The sequence below is a fragment of the Haliotis cracherodii genome, unplaced genomic scaffold (genome assembly GCF_022045235.1).
Source record: "Haliotis cracherodii isolate W230 unplaced genomic scaffold, xgHalCrac1.p SCAF_4, whole genome shotgun sequence".
Taxonomy (NCBI): Eukaryota; Metazoa; Mollusca; class Gastropoda; order Lepetellida; family Haliotidae; genus Haliotis; species Haliotis cracherodii.
This window is the reverse complement of record NW_027266297.1, coordinates 25,627,647-25,645,257: the sequence shown is the minus strand read 5'-3', so window position 1 is coordinate 25,645,257 and position 17,611 is coordinate 25,627,647. Positions and strand designations below refer to the sequence as shown.

The 17,611-nt window shown below is 40.8% G+C and overlaps 1 protein-coding gene and 1 pseudogene across 1 annotated transcript; both read right to left on the bottom strand.

Annotated features, from left to right (window-relative positions):
• Positions 1 to 6,692: 6,692 nt before the first annotated feature.
• Positions 6,693 to 9,974, bottom strand: LOC139480440 (uncharacterized). The gene is made up of 2 exons (XM_071263513.1): positions 9,920 to 9,974; positions 6,693 to 7,980 (listed from the first exon to the last, which is right to left on the bottom strand). The coding sequence occupies exons 1-2, from the start codon at positions 9,934 to 9,936 to the stop codon at positions 6,837 to 6,839; spliced, it is 1,161 nt and encodes a 386-aa protein (XP_071119614.1). The 5' UTR covers positions 9,937 to 9,974; the 3' UTR covers positions 6,693 to 6,836.
• Positions 9,975 to 13,345: 3,371 nt separating this feature from the next.
• Positions 13,346 to 16,249, bottom strand: LOC139479345 (uncharacterized; annotated as a pseudogene).
• Between the last annotated feature and the right edge of the window lie 1,362 nt (positions 16,250 to 17,611).

Genomic DNA, 17,611 nt, shown 5'->3' with positions numbered 1-17,611 from the left:
AACTAGAAAGTTTGATGCTTTACTCCTATTTGTCTTGTGGATGTGTACAAGTGCAAATATCACTTCACGCGCACCAGTGTATTGTTAACGTCATCCGGACGGCATTGTTGACGTAATCCGAATGTTATTGTGACGCGAGGTCGGAATGACGTCACATATAAAGTACAAGAACCTACACTATTTATTTGTTTTTTGTTTTACCCCGCATTCGCCAATATTCAACCTATATGACGGCGGTCTTTAAATCATCAATCTGGACCAGACAATCCGGTGATTGACATCATGAGCATTGATCCAAGCAATGGGGAAACGATAACATGCATTAACCAAGTCAGCGAGCTTGACCACCCGATCCGGTTAGTCGCCTCTTACGACAAGCATAGTCGCCTGTTACGACAAGCATGGGTTGCAGAAGACCTATTCTACCACGGATCTTCGAGGGTCAGTACCCACACCAGAAATTCAGTGTCTTGGCTTTAGGTGTTGCCATCGGATATCTAAATAGATAAAGAAATAAAAAACACACATGATATGATTTTTATGAAATAAATTGAATACCGAAAATGCCTACACATACTGACTCATCTGATTGACATAATCTGATTATTACAGATTGACATTTGACAGTTTGACAAACCTATTTAAGGTGGAGTACAATGGCGCGATATGCCTTCCTGAGCTTCTTGTTGGCTCTCGTTGTATGGCTTACACAACCACGATTCTGGTAGATTCTGGTAGGCATGACCTGTTGCAAGTCATGGGCTTTGTATGATTTCTTGAGACTGCATCGCTGGGGCAGCTTTGTTAATAAACTTTCAACATTCTTGCACCTCTCTGCATTTTGAAATGCAAGTTTCAAGCGGTTTGCAGGGCATCTGACTGTAATGATCTTCAGCAACCCATGCGTGTCGTAAGAGGCGACTTAAGGGTTCGGGTGGTCAGGCTCACTGACTTGGTTGATGCATGTCATCGTGTTCCACTTGCATTGATCATTGACTTGCCTGTGCATGTGTCTGTGACGGGTGCCGCCGGTGGGGCAGGATACACTGACCTTGTAGAGAACATCTGGTATCATCACTGTTTGATAGTGATTAATAACCACATGCTTGTAAAGTAATCGGAATGGTACAATTGACCCTGCTTGTTGCAAATGTTTCTTTTAACTGCGGCAAGCGGTTTGTTGCCTCTATTGTAAGTTTTAAACTTTTGAACACCGTTTTGCGGGAGTATAGAAACGGGTTCCGTCCGTCACATTTCGTTCCAAGAGCATAACTCCTAAACCTTTCAATGTGTCTTAATTTCTTCAGGCAAGTGCTGACCTGGTGCCTTTTGCTATTTTTGTGTTTTGTTTAATCCTATAGATTTTGTGATTCAAAAAGGAAATGTCGTTTCGTAAACATTTAATAATATTTCAATATAGAACGTATGCAGTTTTAATCGGCAATTTGTTTTCGTCGGCAATTTGTAAAAATACATTCTGCTTTGAGCAGCAAGTTTTCATGGTTATCATGGATTATATTGTCAGCATGATGCGCGATGCTATCCCATGGTATAACGTTTACGTGGAGGTTTCAATGTTGTCTCATTAGTACTTGAGTTTTAAATGAAAACTGTGTGCTACCGGTAGAGAAGGGCACACCGGCACTCTTCGCGAACACCGGGTGTGGTTAATAACTTGCCATTTACGTACCGTGAAATCGTTTTCAGCAGTAAATCGAAACTGGTTATTCACTGTTGTGGACATTTTGAATCTGTGACCACGCCCATATCGACCATTCGAGGTTCGAACATAAATTATGAAACTCGTTTTATTACATGATATGGTGTCTGTGACATTTGAAAACGGAGGCGGAAATAAGAACAATCCAGTTATGATTGTCCTGGCGTGTGGCGCACATCAAGGAAGTTGAAAACGCTTAAAGTAACATGATTTTATATAATTCCTGAAAACTGTGTTTTTTAATAACTGAAACAATGTCTCAAGCCCCGGAGAGAAAGCGAATGTGTAATACTATGTTAATATGGCCGCTGTGTTCAAAGGGCATGATCGAGCACGTCACCCATCCTCTTATCCCGGGAAAGGGATTCAAGATGCACGTCCTTTTATGAAAATTCAAAGAGACCGTGTTATGAAAAGGTTAAATATATTAATAAAGTTGTGATAACTTGTCGCTCGAAACAAACTTGTTTTCCTATTGTCAGCATAATCTCACAGTTTTTGTACATTGCATTTCTTTTTTAATTAATATCATTATAAATATTGTTACATTTTATAAGTTAGACTTGATATGTGTAATACATTCAATTTAAGGTGTTTTATCTGATTCGAAGGGACCGGGGGACAACGTGGGACCTTGCTGATTGTGTGCCATCTGTCCCGGCGGCATGTGAGGATGCGTATGTTATGATTCACTGGATTGCCTGGCCAGGAGTTTACAGACCGCTCGCTCCCTCCCTCCCTCCCTCCCTCCATCACTCACTCACTCACTCACTCACTCACCCACCCACGCACGTCCTTTTATGAAAATTCAAAGAGACCGTGTTATGAAAAGGTTAAATATATTAATAAAGTTGTGATAACTTGTCGCTCGAAACAAACTTGTTTTCCTATTGTCAGCATAATCTCACAGTTTTTGTACATTGCATTTCTTTTTTAATTAATATCATTATAAATATTGTTACATTTTATAAGTTAGACTTGATATGTGTAATACATTCAATTTAAGGTGTTTTATCTGATTCGAAGGGACCGGGGGACAACGTGGGACCTTGCTGATTGTGTGCCATCTGTCCCGGCGGCATGTGAGGATGCGTATGTTATGATTCACTGGATTGCCTGGCCAGGAGTTTACAGACCGCTCGCTCCCTCCCTCCCTCCCTCCCTCCATCACTCACTCACTCACTCACTCACTCACCCACCCACTCACTCACTCACCCACCCACCCACCCACCCACCCACTCACTCACTCACTCACTCACTCACTCACTCACTCACTCACTCACTCACTCACTCACTCATTCACAGTTAGACGACATGGAAATTACGTGGACTATTTCCGGATTCCCATCTCCCTTCGATTATTCAGAATCTACTTTGAATATAAGCGTTCGAATTAAATTAATCTTGATAATCTTAAATATTCTATTCAACGAACTAGGTTACATGTGTCCAACCAGAATGTTTTTTATTCAAACTTTTCATATGACCGTTAGCTGAAAGTACAGGTAGTTGGAAAAAATGTCTACCTTTAAAATGTGACCGCCTCCGTGGTCTAGTGATAGAGTGTCCGCCCAGAGAGCGGAAGGGCCGGGGTTCGATCCCCGACCGCGTCATACCAAAAGACGTTAAAAGATGGTACGTGTTGTTACCCTGTCTTGCGCTCGGCATTAAGGGGCTAAAACAAGGACTGGTCGGCTCGGAGTCAGTATACTGTGGGATATTTATGTTAAACTTCGGCATGGTATCTCAGTGAGCTAGCACTATAAATCGGCTTTATTCCGGACTAGTACAAGCAGCCACACAAACACACACACACACACATGTACATGCACGTCGCTATATAAGTGCAATATTCTTGGACGCGACGTTAAACCCCATTTCACCTCACCTCACCACCTTTAAAATGTAATATCAATTCGTAACATCCTAGATAACGATGCATATATGTATTAACCGATACGCATAAATCAGTTGTTGTCTAATATACAAGTCTTCCCTGTCCAAGACACCCATGGCTAGGAAATGAATCCAGTTACAGCGGAACCTCTTTAATCTGGACAATACAGTACAAAGGGGTATCGTCCGGATTATCTGTTTTTCTGATGAAAACTTCATGGGTACTGGGCTGACGATGTTTCACTGTATTCCTCATTTCGAGTGCAACTTGAAATAATCTAGGTATCAGGTGCTCTTAAAATGAAGTTAAGGTCGCTAAAAAGAAAGATAATAAAAAGTAATTATAATGAAACACGGGTAATGTTCGAAAGAGACATTGCTAGACTTATTTCAAGCGAACTACACAATTACTATCTTGAAGTTTAAAAAGTAATATTCGTGTGCTCAATGTTCTCTTTTTTTAATGGCTTGGGTTAGAGATTGATTTAAAAAAATCGTAGGAACAGTTGTCGAAATAAAAAAATAAATGAATAAAAGCGACGAAACCATTTCCATCTTCATAAGACATTTCTGCCAAAATCAGAGTCGATTTTACGATCACTTTCAAAGCACACTTTAAAAGTGATTTCTGAAAAAAATGTTTGGTGAAAACAATAACATTTAATAAGTATATATTTGGAATGACAGGTCAAATAATTATCTAGCTTCCTACATGCATCTTGACCAACCTTAAGGTTTCCGTGGATTACTGAAATTAGTTAATCTGTTTCGGCTGATAATCAAGCTGACGTTTTATATTAACAGACTCGACTGGAAGATAAAAAGACCGTTCTGAATTTCTTAGCTCTGACTGGTTGACAACGATGATCATGATCAGTTGAGTGTTTATCAAGAGCATGTGGTATTTATTTCCGTGTAATTGCATGTATTCATGATATAACGAGGCGGTTATTAATACTGTCTTGTTTTCGTATCTGTCAGCATATGACAAATCACGTTGTAACTATTTGTCGATAATAACTTACGGTAAACAAGGCTAATTAAAGCAAGAATGCGGTCTTTGAGATTAGAGCAGAGAGATCACAGATGGAACATTCTCCACCGTGTCGTTGCAGCGTCAGTATCACAGGGCTTAAGGGGGCGGTCGGGTAGCCTAGTGGTTACAGCGTTCGCTCGTCACACCGAAGACCCGGGTTCGATTCCCGACATGGGTACAATGAGTGAAGCCCATTTCTGGTGTCCCCCGCCGTGATATTGCTGGAATATTGCTAAAAGCGGTGTAAAACCATACTCGCTCACTCACTCACTCACTCACAGGGCTAAAGAGATGGTAACTATTAATACTGTTGATTACGTGTTGGTTGGTTGGTTTGTTGTTTTACTCCACACGCCGCAATATTCCAGCTATATGACGGCGGTCTGTAAATAATCGAGTCTGGACCAGACAATCCAGTGTTTGATATCATGAACATCGATCCACGCAATCAGGATACGATGACATTCATTAACCACGTCAGCGAGCCTGACCACCCGATCCCGTTAGTCGCCTCTTACGACAAGCATCGTCGCCTTTTACGGCAAGCATGGGTTGCCGAAGACCTATTCTACCCCGGATCTTCACGGGCCGATTTCGTGTTATTATGCTGCAAGAGCAGCATGCAAGTGTCATGTGCTGGATGGACATGTTTAAATTCTAAACACAATTCTAAACACTTATGGGATACACTCGTTTAAAGAATGGGACAGGGAATCCGTTTAGGTTTGTGTTTAGAACGTAAACGCATTGTAGACAGTGTCAATGATGCAAGTTTTCACAGGCACGGGTTTGATCCAGACTTAGAATCAAGGGATCCTTACACGTCCAAGTGGCGTAACTCTGCGCAGCGAATTCATTAAGTGGACAGGAACACGACAGGGCCAGCTAACTGCCAACAGATTCAATGGTATGTTTGATGTACGAGAAATGTATTTCAAATGATATTTCTTTCCATTAGCATTTAATATGGTTTCAAAATAAACAATCAATTTTTGAAAATTGTTGTACTATATCACATCTCAGACCGATTATTACCCTGTTTACACAACAAACCACCTGTCAACTCACACCAGGGTCACGTGATGCCGTTTTAATGAGCAGTGAGATCAAAGAGAACGTCACGTCTAATATTTTTAATCCTTTCCTATCTGCTGTACTTATGTAGTGGGCATTAAATATGACTATAAGATACTTTTTGATGGATAACAACTTCTTTTATTGATTTCTTTGTCAAGATGTTTCAGGGCTACTTCTTTCCTCTTCATCATGTTGATACTAAGCGCATCGAGTTGATATATATGGAAATGATGACTTGTACAATCCCGTTACAAAATATCGGGATTAAATATATTTTTACCATTTACCATTTTTTACCATTGTGTCTCGGACACAAGAATTTCGTGTTAGTTTCATATTTAATTTAACAAATAGACTCTTTTAAATACTCTTCACTATATCATTTATACAAATACATAATATCACAATAATAACAGTAGCATTTGTATTTGAGCATATACGATGTACATGTACCATTTACACGAGCTCTATTATATATTATGTCAGCAGCTGATAAAACATAGGAATGAAATAATTTTCATGTCGAACATATGGACATGTTGGACAGAAATCGAGTGATTTTATTAAAGCTATGTATATGCAACTGTGACCGGAATATATGAAGTTTTGTAAAACTAGACACGGAAATCATATGGAAAATGTTACATGATGTAAGATGTTTATTTTTAATTAATTAGAAATAAACATTTTACTTCCTCATAGGTTAACGTATTAACTTCTTTGGTTAAAGCCACGTATTTATTTCTGTGATAGGATGGACAAAATTGTTTGTTTGATTTTAACCAGCATGTGAACTTTTTAAAAATTATAAACTAAAAAAAAAAAAATGAAATATTTTTTGTTTCTGATAACACGGACAAAATAATTGCCATGTTGTGAAATGTTCAGCTCCTTTCTTTCACAGAGGGGAGGTCGGGTAGCCTAGTGGTTAAAGCGTTCGCACGCCACGCCGAAGACCCGGGTTCGATTCCCGACATGGGTACAATGTGTGAAGCCCTTTTCTGGTGTCCCCCGCCGTGATATTGCTGGAATATTGCTAAAAGCGACGTAAAACCATACTCGCTGACTCACTCTTTCACAGAAGGTAGCCTTTGAATGACGATAGGGTCATTCCAAATGCTTCCTCGACTGTAGTGTGCCCTTGAAGTTAGCATAGCAAGGGGTTGAACATGGCCTAGGAGGGGTACCCAGGACTGGTAAATCCTTTTGCCTTGGTGGCAGACTCGGAGTATCCATTGCAGCTCGCGAGATTCTCTTTGAGGATCTGTCTCTTGAACCTTTTTGAAATCTTCGTGACAAGTTTCTTACCATTCCGCCTCTGTGTCCAGGTGATCTTGGTGCAATGTCCGGACACATATCATTGACAGTACCTGGTGAGTGAAGACACGAGTCCCTTATGGGTAGAGCAGTGTGATAATGTTGGTTGAGATCAACGTTCTCCTGATGTGTAGAACGCGCTGGAGGCGCTTCGCGAAGCCCGGGGTCAGGAGGGCTGTCCATTGAAAGCGTGATGACTGGACTGTTCACAATGTTAGCAAATGACGGCTCCAATGTATGATTCAAACTTTCCGGTTTAGTGATGATTTTGACATCTTTCTGGATGTCCGTTTTCACGTATATTGCCTTGGGCGGACAGCATCGCGGTAGCGTCCTTTGCACTGCCGTGATGTAAATATCAGAATTCATGTTTGACCAACTGGACATGTCAGTTGGAGACTGATTGAGATCTTTTTGCGCATCTAAACTGTCCTCGGAGACGCTGCTCTGTGACTCTGAAGAGGAGATGTATTGTGCAGACAACCCCTTGATACATTCCTCCTCGTCGGAGTCTCTTCTTGGAACAGAACCAGGGATGCATTGCGTTGAATGACCGTTGAGACGTTCCTTATTGTTGGAAACAACTTTGGTACCATCCAAGTCACGACGATCACTTACGGCAGCTTTAAGTTGTGTGCGAGTTGATTTGTGATGGCCTGGTGATTTGTGATGCCCTGATTTAGTTTTAGTCGATGTTCCTGCCTTCATCATCCAGAACGTGGGAGAGGAGGGTAGTTTGGATTTAGATCGGCCTCGTTTAGATGTACCATACGTATTATTTGATACCCATGTTCCGTAACGTGGACTTGCCTTTCCTACCTCCAATAACAGTGATGATGCCGATTTTGACGTTAACGATTTATGTTTGTCGACGGGTTTTGGTGTACAATCATTCTCATTAGGTGCGGTCCTTTTTGACACGTTGATACGAAAGCTGAAATTGAGAGTTTGAATTGTTATGATTGTATACTGTATAGTTAATAAATATAAATATGTTATGATCGTTTCTATATTTAAACAATAATTTTGTATACATGCCAAATGAATTACACATTGAGTCTTCAAGTATCGATATATCATCGAACCATCACACAATTCATCCACCAATCTCCACCTGAGCGTCAAACAATTGATCGCCCCACGTGGGTAAAATTTGTGAAACCCGATCGTGGTGGCCCCCGCCGTGGTATTGCTGTAATATAGCTAAAAGCGACGTAAGACTCACTCACTCACTCGCCCATCCACTCACTCACTCATTCACTCACCGAGCCACTCACTCACTCACTCGCCCATCCACCCACTCACTTACTTACTCACATAATTTATCCACCAATCTTCACCTGAGCGTCAAACAATTTACCCACCAATCTTTAGTTGACTTAAAGAATTTAAAGAATTTATCCATCAACATATTTAATGTAAACAAATTAGGCCTGGAACGAATTCAAATTTACTACCCGGGTACCCGACACCCTATTACCCGGCCCTACCCGGATACCCACTGTAGGTCTCAAGATTTGGGTACAAAATATCCGAATGGGAATTGTTTTACCGCAGCCCTGGCAAAAGCTATTTAGATACATGATCATGTATACACTGCAGTTGATAGACGCTTTATCCTTACACGAACATATAAAAGGCAGAACGAATGCCTGCACAGTGAGAAAGAAATGTGAACATTAAAGTTGTACTAGCTTGTAGTGTAACAATTGCGTTTTATTGTTATGTCATGTTATTGTAAACATTATGTCACGTGACTAACCAAGGGTCCGGGTAGTCATGTGCGTATCCGGGTCCTACTCAGGATCCACCCGACCCGAGTACCCGAGTTACCCGTCCCAGCCCTAAAACAAATTACATCATTTTGCTTCATCTAAGCCACATGTATGCCTGATGAAAATGCCAATTCCTTAAACTTAACATAAATTGATATTTACAAACACTCACAGCTATATTCATGGTTTATTTTCACATCAATACTAAATAATCTATGATAAGAAACATCAGCAACAATATTCATAGTCAATGATTACAAACATCAACACTCATATTTATAGTCAGTCTACAAACATCAACACTCATCTATGTGGTGCATACTTGTCGATGATATACATGGAATCCAGACATACATGCGTCCCCAGTTTCCCATACTTGTCAATGATATACGTGGAATCCAGGCATACATACATCATCAGTGCCCTATACTCGTCGATGATATACGTGGAATCCAGGCATACATGCGTCCCCAGTGACCCATACTCGACGACAATATACGTAGAATCCAGACATTCATACATCCCCAGTGTCCTATGCTTGTCGATGATATACGTGGAATCCAGGCATACATGCGTCCTTAGTGGCCCATCCTTGTCGATGATATACGTGGAATCCAGGCATACATAAATCCCCAGTGGCCCATACTTGTCGATGATATACGTGGAATCCAAGCCTAGATACATTCCCAGTGTCCCTTACTTATTGCTGATAAACGTGCTCGAAGCGTATCATGCCCCGTGAAGACCCGGGATAGAATTGGTCTTCAGCCACCCATGCTGGTCGTAAGAGGAAACAAACGGAGTCGGGTGGACAGGCTCGCTGGTCGTTTGGTCGAAACTCGAATACTTACAGACCGCCGTCATGTCGCTGTAATATTGCTGAGTATGGCGTTAAACAACAAACAAATATACAAACAAAACGTGTTATGGCGAAAATGAGATTCAGGGCGGAAAACGCCCCGACGCTACAGAAAAACCCACTGAACGCAAGTACACCAAAGTACAAGTAGTCCAAAATAAAGTTTTATGCCAACACTAGCATAAAGAAATTAACAAAACATCCTGAGCCTATCCTCATTGTTTGATAACTGCACTTACTTGAAACATGAAGCCATGACACTTGTTTCTAGCTGCGGAGGGTTTGTAACGATAAACTTGCATTTGATTGCTTGTTGAGGAAACTGCTCAAGTCCTACATTAGGTAATGGTTTCTCTTTCTGAACTACGGTATACTTGAGCATTATGTAAAGTGTTAATCACTACCCGGAAAAGTTAGCCAAATGTTTCGACTGAAAACTTATGAAAATTAGTTAGACTTCAATCAAAGTCCTGTCCTGTATCATGAATCCATCTTCAGTGTGCAGGGAAATTGTTCTTGATTTTTTTTTATTATATCGGTGATGTGGGGTTGAGGTGAAATGGAGTTTAACGTCGCGTTCAAGATTATTATTTAGCCCCTTACTGCCAAGCGAAAGGCAGGGTAACAACACGTACCATCTTTTAACGTCGTTTTGGTATGACGCGGCCAGGGATCGAACCTCCGACCTTCAGCTCTGAGGGCAGACGCATTACACTAGACCACGGAGGCGGTCTATTTATATCGCTATGCATAAAAGTTGAATAAGGTTGATGCTTGAACACTTCCCTGGAGTTCAGTGAACAAATGGTTAGTCGATTATGAAGCAACCAGGTGTATCTCGAAGGCTCCTATTCATCGAAGGCTCCTATTCATTCTTAGTTTTAACTTTCGAGCCGATGGCTGTCTGTGGGTTGGGTTCAACACCACTTTCAACAGTATTTCAGTTACAGCGTGTCAGCCTATATGAGAGAAAGGTCCACACTGACGCAGGCCTAAGACTTACAAAACCCACGATATCGCGAGTATGGTTTTACGCCGCTTTTAGCAATATTCCAGCAATTATCACGGCGGGGGACACCAGAAATGGGCTTCACACATTGTACCCATGTCGGAAATCGAACCCGGGTCTTCGGCGTGACGAGCGAACGCTTTAACCACTAGGCTACCCGACCGCCCCTCGATAACTGGCATGGTGCTGTTACATCAAGGATCATAATCGGTGGCAATCTGGGATTCGAACCGACGACAAAGAGATTTTGGGTGAAGGCAATGCAAATGCACAGATTCGGGCAAAAGAAAGCATAAATTTGAAAACTGGATTTGACCAAACAAACCTTATCAAAACATTACTAGGACGAAAACAGTCACCGAAACACTGCAAATCTAATGTCCAAAACACAACTAGATTCGCGAATCAAATACATCACCATTTCTTGATTGTTTCACTTTTTAGCCATCTTCAAACATTGATGAATACTATCTTTTGCCGGCAGTTTATTTGTCATGGTTATAGCAGTGATTAAGGCTCCGGTCCACGCAGCAATTTTAGTGACGAGAGTTACGACCGTCTTAGTACTAAGATCGCTTTCTTGCACCGGGCTCAGTTAACTGGCCCAGCTTGACAGTTTGGTTATCAGTGTGTAAGGGGCATAACATACAGAAACATAATGTGGTTACAAGAGACTACCAGTTCCAGTCTATGATTGTTCCAGCCATTGCCCTGTTGACACCAGCCCTCTAAGGCTTTTGCTCTATCACCAATGCAATCTCACTGACGTATGTATGCATGGTCTACATGGGCCGAGTTCCCCATCTTCACTTTTACATAGACTTACAACAAGTCGTAACACTAACATAGGTTCTTCGTCGTGCGTCCTTGTCGCCCATAGGGACGTTATGAGAAATAAATGTGTCTTGAGTTTATGTCAACGGTACATATATCTTTTTGAAGAGTTCCCCAGCTACGCTAGACTTACATCTAATCTCTAAAATGAATATATTTTCTCCATAATTTTTTTTGTTAAACCATAGGAGCCCAGAGACTCACTCCTGATACTGCAGTAATCTAGACTTCCTAAATATTATAAACTTGCATGAGCTTTATTGGATATTTTTATTTCAGGGTCTGTATGACATACATAGACTTACAATAGTCGTAGGAGTGACATGGCTTTATGCAAGTTTGCCTACGCGCCATAAGTGACATTATGAGAAAGAAATGTGTCTCGTGTTCATGTATAAAACATACATATATGTTGCTGACGAGTGTTTAATGTTGTATCAACGCTTGTTACAGTTGTTTGTTAGTAAGGATTTATGAACGACAGATCTACAGGAACGGGCGGTCGGGTAGCCCAGTGGTTAAAGCTTTCGCTCATCACGCTCGTCACGCTCGTCACGCTCGTCACGCACGTCTCTACATGAACCGATATGTGCGTGGCCTCCTCCGGTCACCGCTTGTCACGGCTTGGTTGGCACATTCTGCCGAGCACACAAGGGTATTGTCTTACACCATGGATCATGCAACCTTCTATCTTAATAATAATCACTCGTAACCATACACCGGTGAGTTTCTAAAGCAATCGGAAAGGACCAGGCCTCGATACCTATATCCACGTCAAAAGATGGACAAATGTCATAATGTTTCCCAGTCCATGTTATTTCTTGATTTAGTCTAGTCGAAAATGACGATAAGTTAAATGAAATAGGACGTTTTCGTATTAAGGTGTTTAAAGTTTTAGAGTTTTAGAAACCTAAAAATCCGCTTGGATTGTTCTTAAAGTCAGCCCCCAACATAAAACATGGACTTCTCTTTGTAATATCAGGTTTTCCAAGTTTGAACTCTTAACTGAACCTTTGCTAATGACCATTTATGTTCTTTCGAAACAGGGCATGACATTAAAACCGTCACGTTGAAACATATATTTGAACAAGGTTCCGGAAACCCGTGACAAAGATCAAACTTTAAGCAAATACATCTTTGTCCATTAGACTTCGTTATTGCATCTCATGGTGTACATCACCTTGCATCACGACAGATGTGCATAAGAACATTGATGTGTGAGGTGTATGCTGCACGCGCAGTTCATACTAAATGTTAAACGGAGAGTTCGTGAAAGTGAGTGAGTATGGTTTTAAGCAATATCCCAGCAATATTCCAGCAATATCACGGCGGGGGACACCAGAAATAGGTTTCGCACACTGTATCCATGTCGGGAATCGAACCCGGATCTTCGGCGTGACGAGCGAACGCTTTGACCACTAGGCTACCCGACCGCCCCGAGAATTCGTGAAAGTACATTATTGGGACACAAATTACAGTAAACTACGTTTATAACCAACACTCTTATAACGAACTGACGGATATAACGTACTGTTTTGGAGGTCCCGGGCATGTGCTGTATATATCCTGTACATATGCATATGCTTATAATGAACTACGGTAAATAACGAGCTAAAAAAGTGGTCCCTCAGAGTTCGTTATAACCATGGTTTACTGTATATATAACATATGTCAATAAGCTACAGTCCGTTTCCCCTTTCTCTTACTTAACATTACAAAAAAGATTATCACGTAGAATGACCATGTCAGTTAATTCGGGTGGCTTTCGGAAATCATCGGCGTGTACATCCGGAGCTAACACTGACACGAACAGCAATACGAACTACCTCCAGCAGTCATCACAGCCCTTTGGTAGTGCCGATAATTCCTGAAATATAATCTGCCCTCCAGTGGACGACATCGAGCGCGTGGCAATGCACTCTGTGTGTCCACAGTGGTTGTCCGGTGGATGCGGGCCACTTTTGAATATGATATCTTTATTACAAGCCATCAAATTCAACTGCGCTGCTGTTGGTTGTGTTGTGATGTGAACGGACAGAGTAGTGGCGGTTATATCATAAAGGGGAACATAGTGATGCGAACAAAAGACTCCAATCCATTCAAATACGCCAGGTAGAGCCCCATTAACAGCTGGAAGACGTTCCCATGGGAACACGTGGTTGGTAACAAATAGTCCAGATAACCCGTCCTTCGCGAAGTGTCCTTGGCGGGAGATTTGCCGCACGTCTAAAAGACTACCCATCTCAACTCCACGTTTCAGAAGCACGTCGGTTCGTTTCCCAAGTACAGCAAATGGTTTCTTTGCGGCGGCACGGTTATCTCGAATGAAAGCCTGGAAGGTCGATACGATGCTTTCGTCGAACAACATGTCACCAGTAGCGAAAGCCTGCAGTTTAACTTTATTGCCGTAGTGGTGTGTGATTGTTTGGAACATAGACTTTAAGGTCGGCTTGGAGTTGGGCGAACAGCTTCGCTCGGTCACATTATAAGAATGCCAGCCGTATAGCAAAGCCTCCGTTTTTGCATCTGGGTCTGATGTAAGTAGCACTGGAATGACCTCAGGCTTCAGCCAGCTCCAGTTCTTCAGAACATTCCTTCTCGCAGTGTCATCGCCAGCGCGACCGTCCCAGGTCGTAAACAGAACAAGTACAGGTTTACCAGTAGTCTTATATTTGTGTTGAGCAAAGAGGCTTGTAACCTGGGTTAGATTACGTAGATTTGTGTTGGTCAGGTTGAGCTCTACTGGTCCGACCGCATCGGATGGGGTCTCTAGAGAGTGTTCATCCATGGCATAGTAATCCCCCAGGCTGCGACTGAAGAGACCTGCAGCCCTCATGACTAGCCCCCCGGGGCGGACATACCGGCCGAATAGCACCAGGAAGGCGGCACCGAGAAGAATGTAAACAAGAGGCTTACGAAATACAACCACGTTCATTGTTACAACACTAACCGGCGATTATGGCCGTGGACTGTGAAGAAGATCTGGAAAAAAACAGTGTATCGGTTATAGAAAGAGAAATATTCCAGATACATCATAGTGGCTTGTTAATAATGGTCTCATGGTCAGACAGCTGGTTAGGGGGCCATCCATATATATATATATATATATATATATATATATATATATATATATATATATATATATATATATATATATATATATATATATATATATATATTGGGACACAGTTTTATGAAAAAAATATATCTCATTTTGCAGCTGCAGCTGAAACAATATCTGGCCCCAATTCAAAATTGCATTATGTATTCCATTGAAACTGTTCATCATTACAAGATATAGACCACTTCCTGTTTTTAGAACTTGATTGTCTGGATGTATTCGAAACTGCATTATGCATATCCTAAAGATAAAACCTACATTAAACGCACGTACCAAACACTCCGACCATCAAAGAGGGTCTATCGCATACCCAATACCATACACCTGCACATTCGACTCATTCAGTACAACACAGTGCCACAGGGAACATTGCAATACAACACATTGTACACAACACATTGCTATGCAATACAATGAATACAATAATTTGCCACACGACACGGTGTCACACAAAACATTGTCATACAGCACATTTGCATACAACCCAATGTAAAGAACATATTGCCATGAAATACAATGTATACAATAATTTGCCACACGACACGGAGTCACACAATACATTGTCATACAGCACATTTGCATACAACCCAATGTAAAGAACATATTGCCATGAAATACAATGTATACAATAATTTGCCACACGACGCAGTGTCACACAATACATTGTCATACAGCACATTTGCAAACAAACCAATGTATAGAACATATTGCCATCAAATATTTTGTTGTGGTGTAAAAAACACTTTTCCGTGAGACACATGAGCGTACTACATGGTCATCGTGATACTTGTTTTGCAATTTTGTCAAACGTCAGTTAGTTATGAAAGAACCATGTTCATTCTGGAACATGCACATAATTTGTTTATGATATATACATTACACTTGCATAAGGGACCGACTATTTGATTTTAGGGGCCAACAGGTTGAAGCATCATTTTTTAAGCATTATCTGAGACAATGTTTTCAATAAAATCCAAGGGATACATCCCAAATATGAAATTGTCTGTCCCTCAGAGCACTCACCTTCGCGATAATGGTGTCCAAAGCTCTCAATGAAAGTGTACGAAACGTAATTTAATTGCGGGCTGGCCCTTCAGAACTTCGGTGACGTGGACACAAATGACGTGGCTCGAACCAGATCTATGTAAAAGGAATCAGCCATGATAACATCACACCACTGGAAGATAACAGATTGTATCAGCCAGCAAGTGAGAACAAGTACGCGGGGAATAAAGTTCGTGACTATCAGTTTCAGAAAGCGGCTATAGGTAGACATGCGATAGACTGTCTCGCGGTAAATCTATCTCTTCTAGCCATAATCCGGGCTGTGTACTGTGGCCGGCTCACTGCTTTTCGTACACCTTTTTAAGTTCTATAACATCGATCGGGTGGACAATGATTATGTAGAGAATTTGGACAAGTGAACAAAGATGAATTTCAAATAGAAACGTTCACATTTAACAGTTACGTAGTTATTTAATAGTTTGATTTATTTACCAAATTGATAATGGATTAACTATTTTAATATATATAATTTATTATGAAGTTTATGTTTATGCTCACTGCTTTTGTTTTCGTTTCATTTTTTAAAGAACAGTTACACATGGTGGATGAAGATATCAAGACTACCTGTATGATAACTAGTATTAATTAGAAATAGCGTGTCACCCGTAATACCTCTGAGCGACAGGCTTCATTGCTGTTTCCTCTTCAGTGATACGTGGCAATAACAGATACTAAAGGGTATTCCTGGGTAAGTAGGCTCAAGATAAACCCGGTAGCACAATAGCTGATCGGATGGCAACAATGTCTGTTCAGTGAATATAACACAAATGGTGGCCTACTCTTAGTAGTGTGCTGGTTGATACAGTGTGTCATCATACCCAAACCACGAGGATGGTTGCTTGAATGTATTCGCATGGATCTTGTCCATCTTATTCATTATACCTGTTAATGAAACGTTAAGAAGAATAGTTTAAACGATGGTGCAAGCGTGCATTTGTTCCCTACTTTGACTTGTTCTATGTTTCAGTGTTTTTAGGGGAAAAATTGACTTGCTTTTGCATGTGTTTGTGACGGGTGCCACGGCACCGGTATGGCAGGATACGCTCAAAACATTGTATTTGATAATCTTATCATATCGATAGTTAATTCATTTCAAGAAATAAAAACCTTGTGTCTCAAAAATAATTTGAATGAATTTGCATGGTATGCTGAACCTTTGATATAAACCGCCGCACAACACAACTCACTCACTCACTCACTCATTGGGTGTCCGTCACAACTGTATGATGAAGTCATGTATCCAGTGAAGTCTCGCTGGCTTGTTCACATTAACGGTGTATATATCATCGGTATATGGTGCCTTCTGGAAGTTGTATCTAAGTACAAACCTAAACTATTTGTTCCTTTAATTAATTTTGTACTTAAGTGTTTCAAGTTTCTTTAATATTTCATCTTTAAGGTAAACATGTTCTACTTGAAACTGCCTTGATTACATATTGTGCCAAGCGTGTCCAAACATTATATAGAGTTAGCGTCTTTCGTCAACATTAAGAAGCGTTGATTCATCTGATGGTCGTAATATGATGGAAATGACGGAATGAAAATACATATTTCTGAATAAATAAATGAGTCTGTCATTATCCAGATTTCATATTCAAGATGACTTGTTACACATACCAACAAAAACTGAGATCCCCAGGTGGTATAGGTAGATCTGAATACTTTAACTGAAGAAATGTACAAAACGTGTACTGTCCAGAGGAAGTATTTGCTAATAACCCACAAAAAATCCATAATTCATAATACGCCACAACATACAGCATAATTATGACACTAATATCAACAAATTGACTCTTTCATAGATCAATTAATAGTCCTAATCAGCCCTATACTCAATGACGGATACTATACGTCTATATTATATATGTTTATTATCACAGTAACGTTCAATGCCTATTTTGT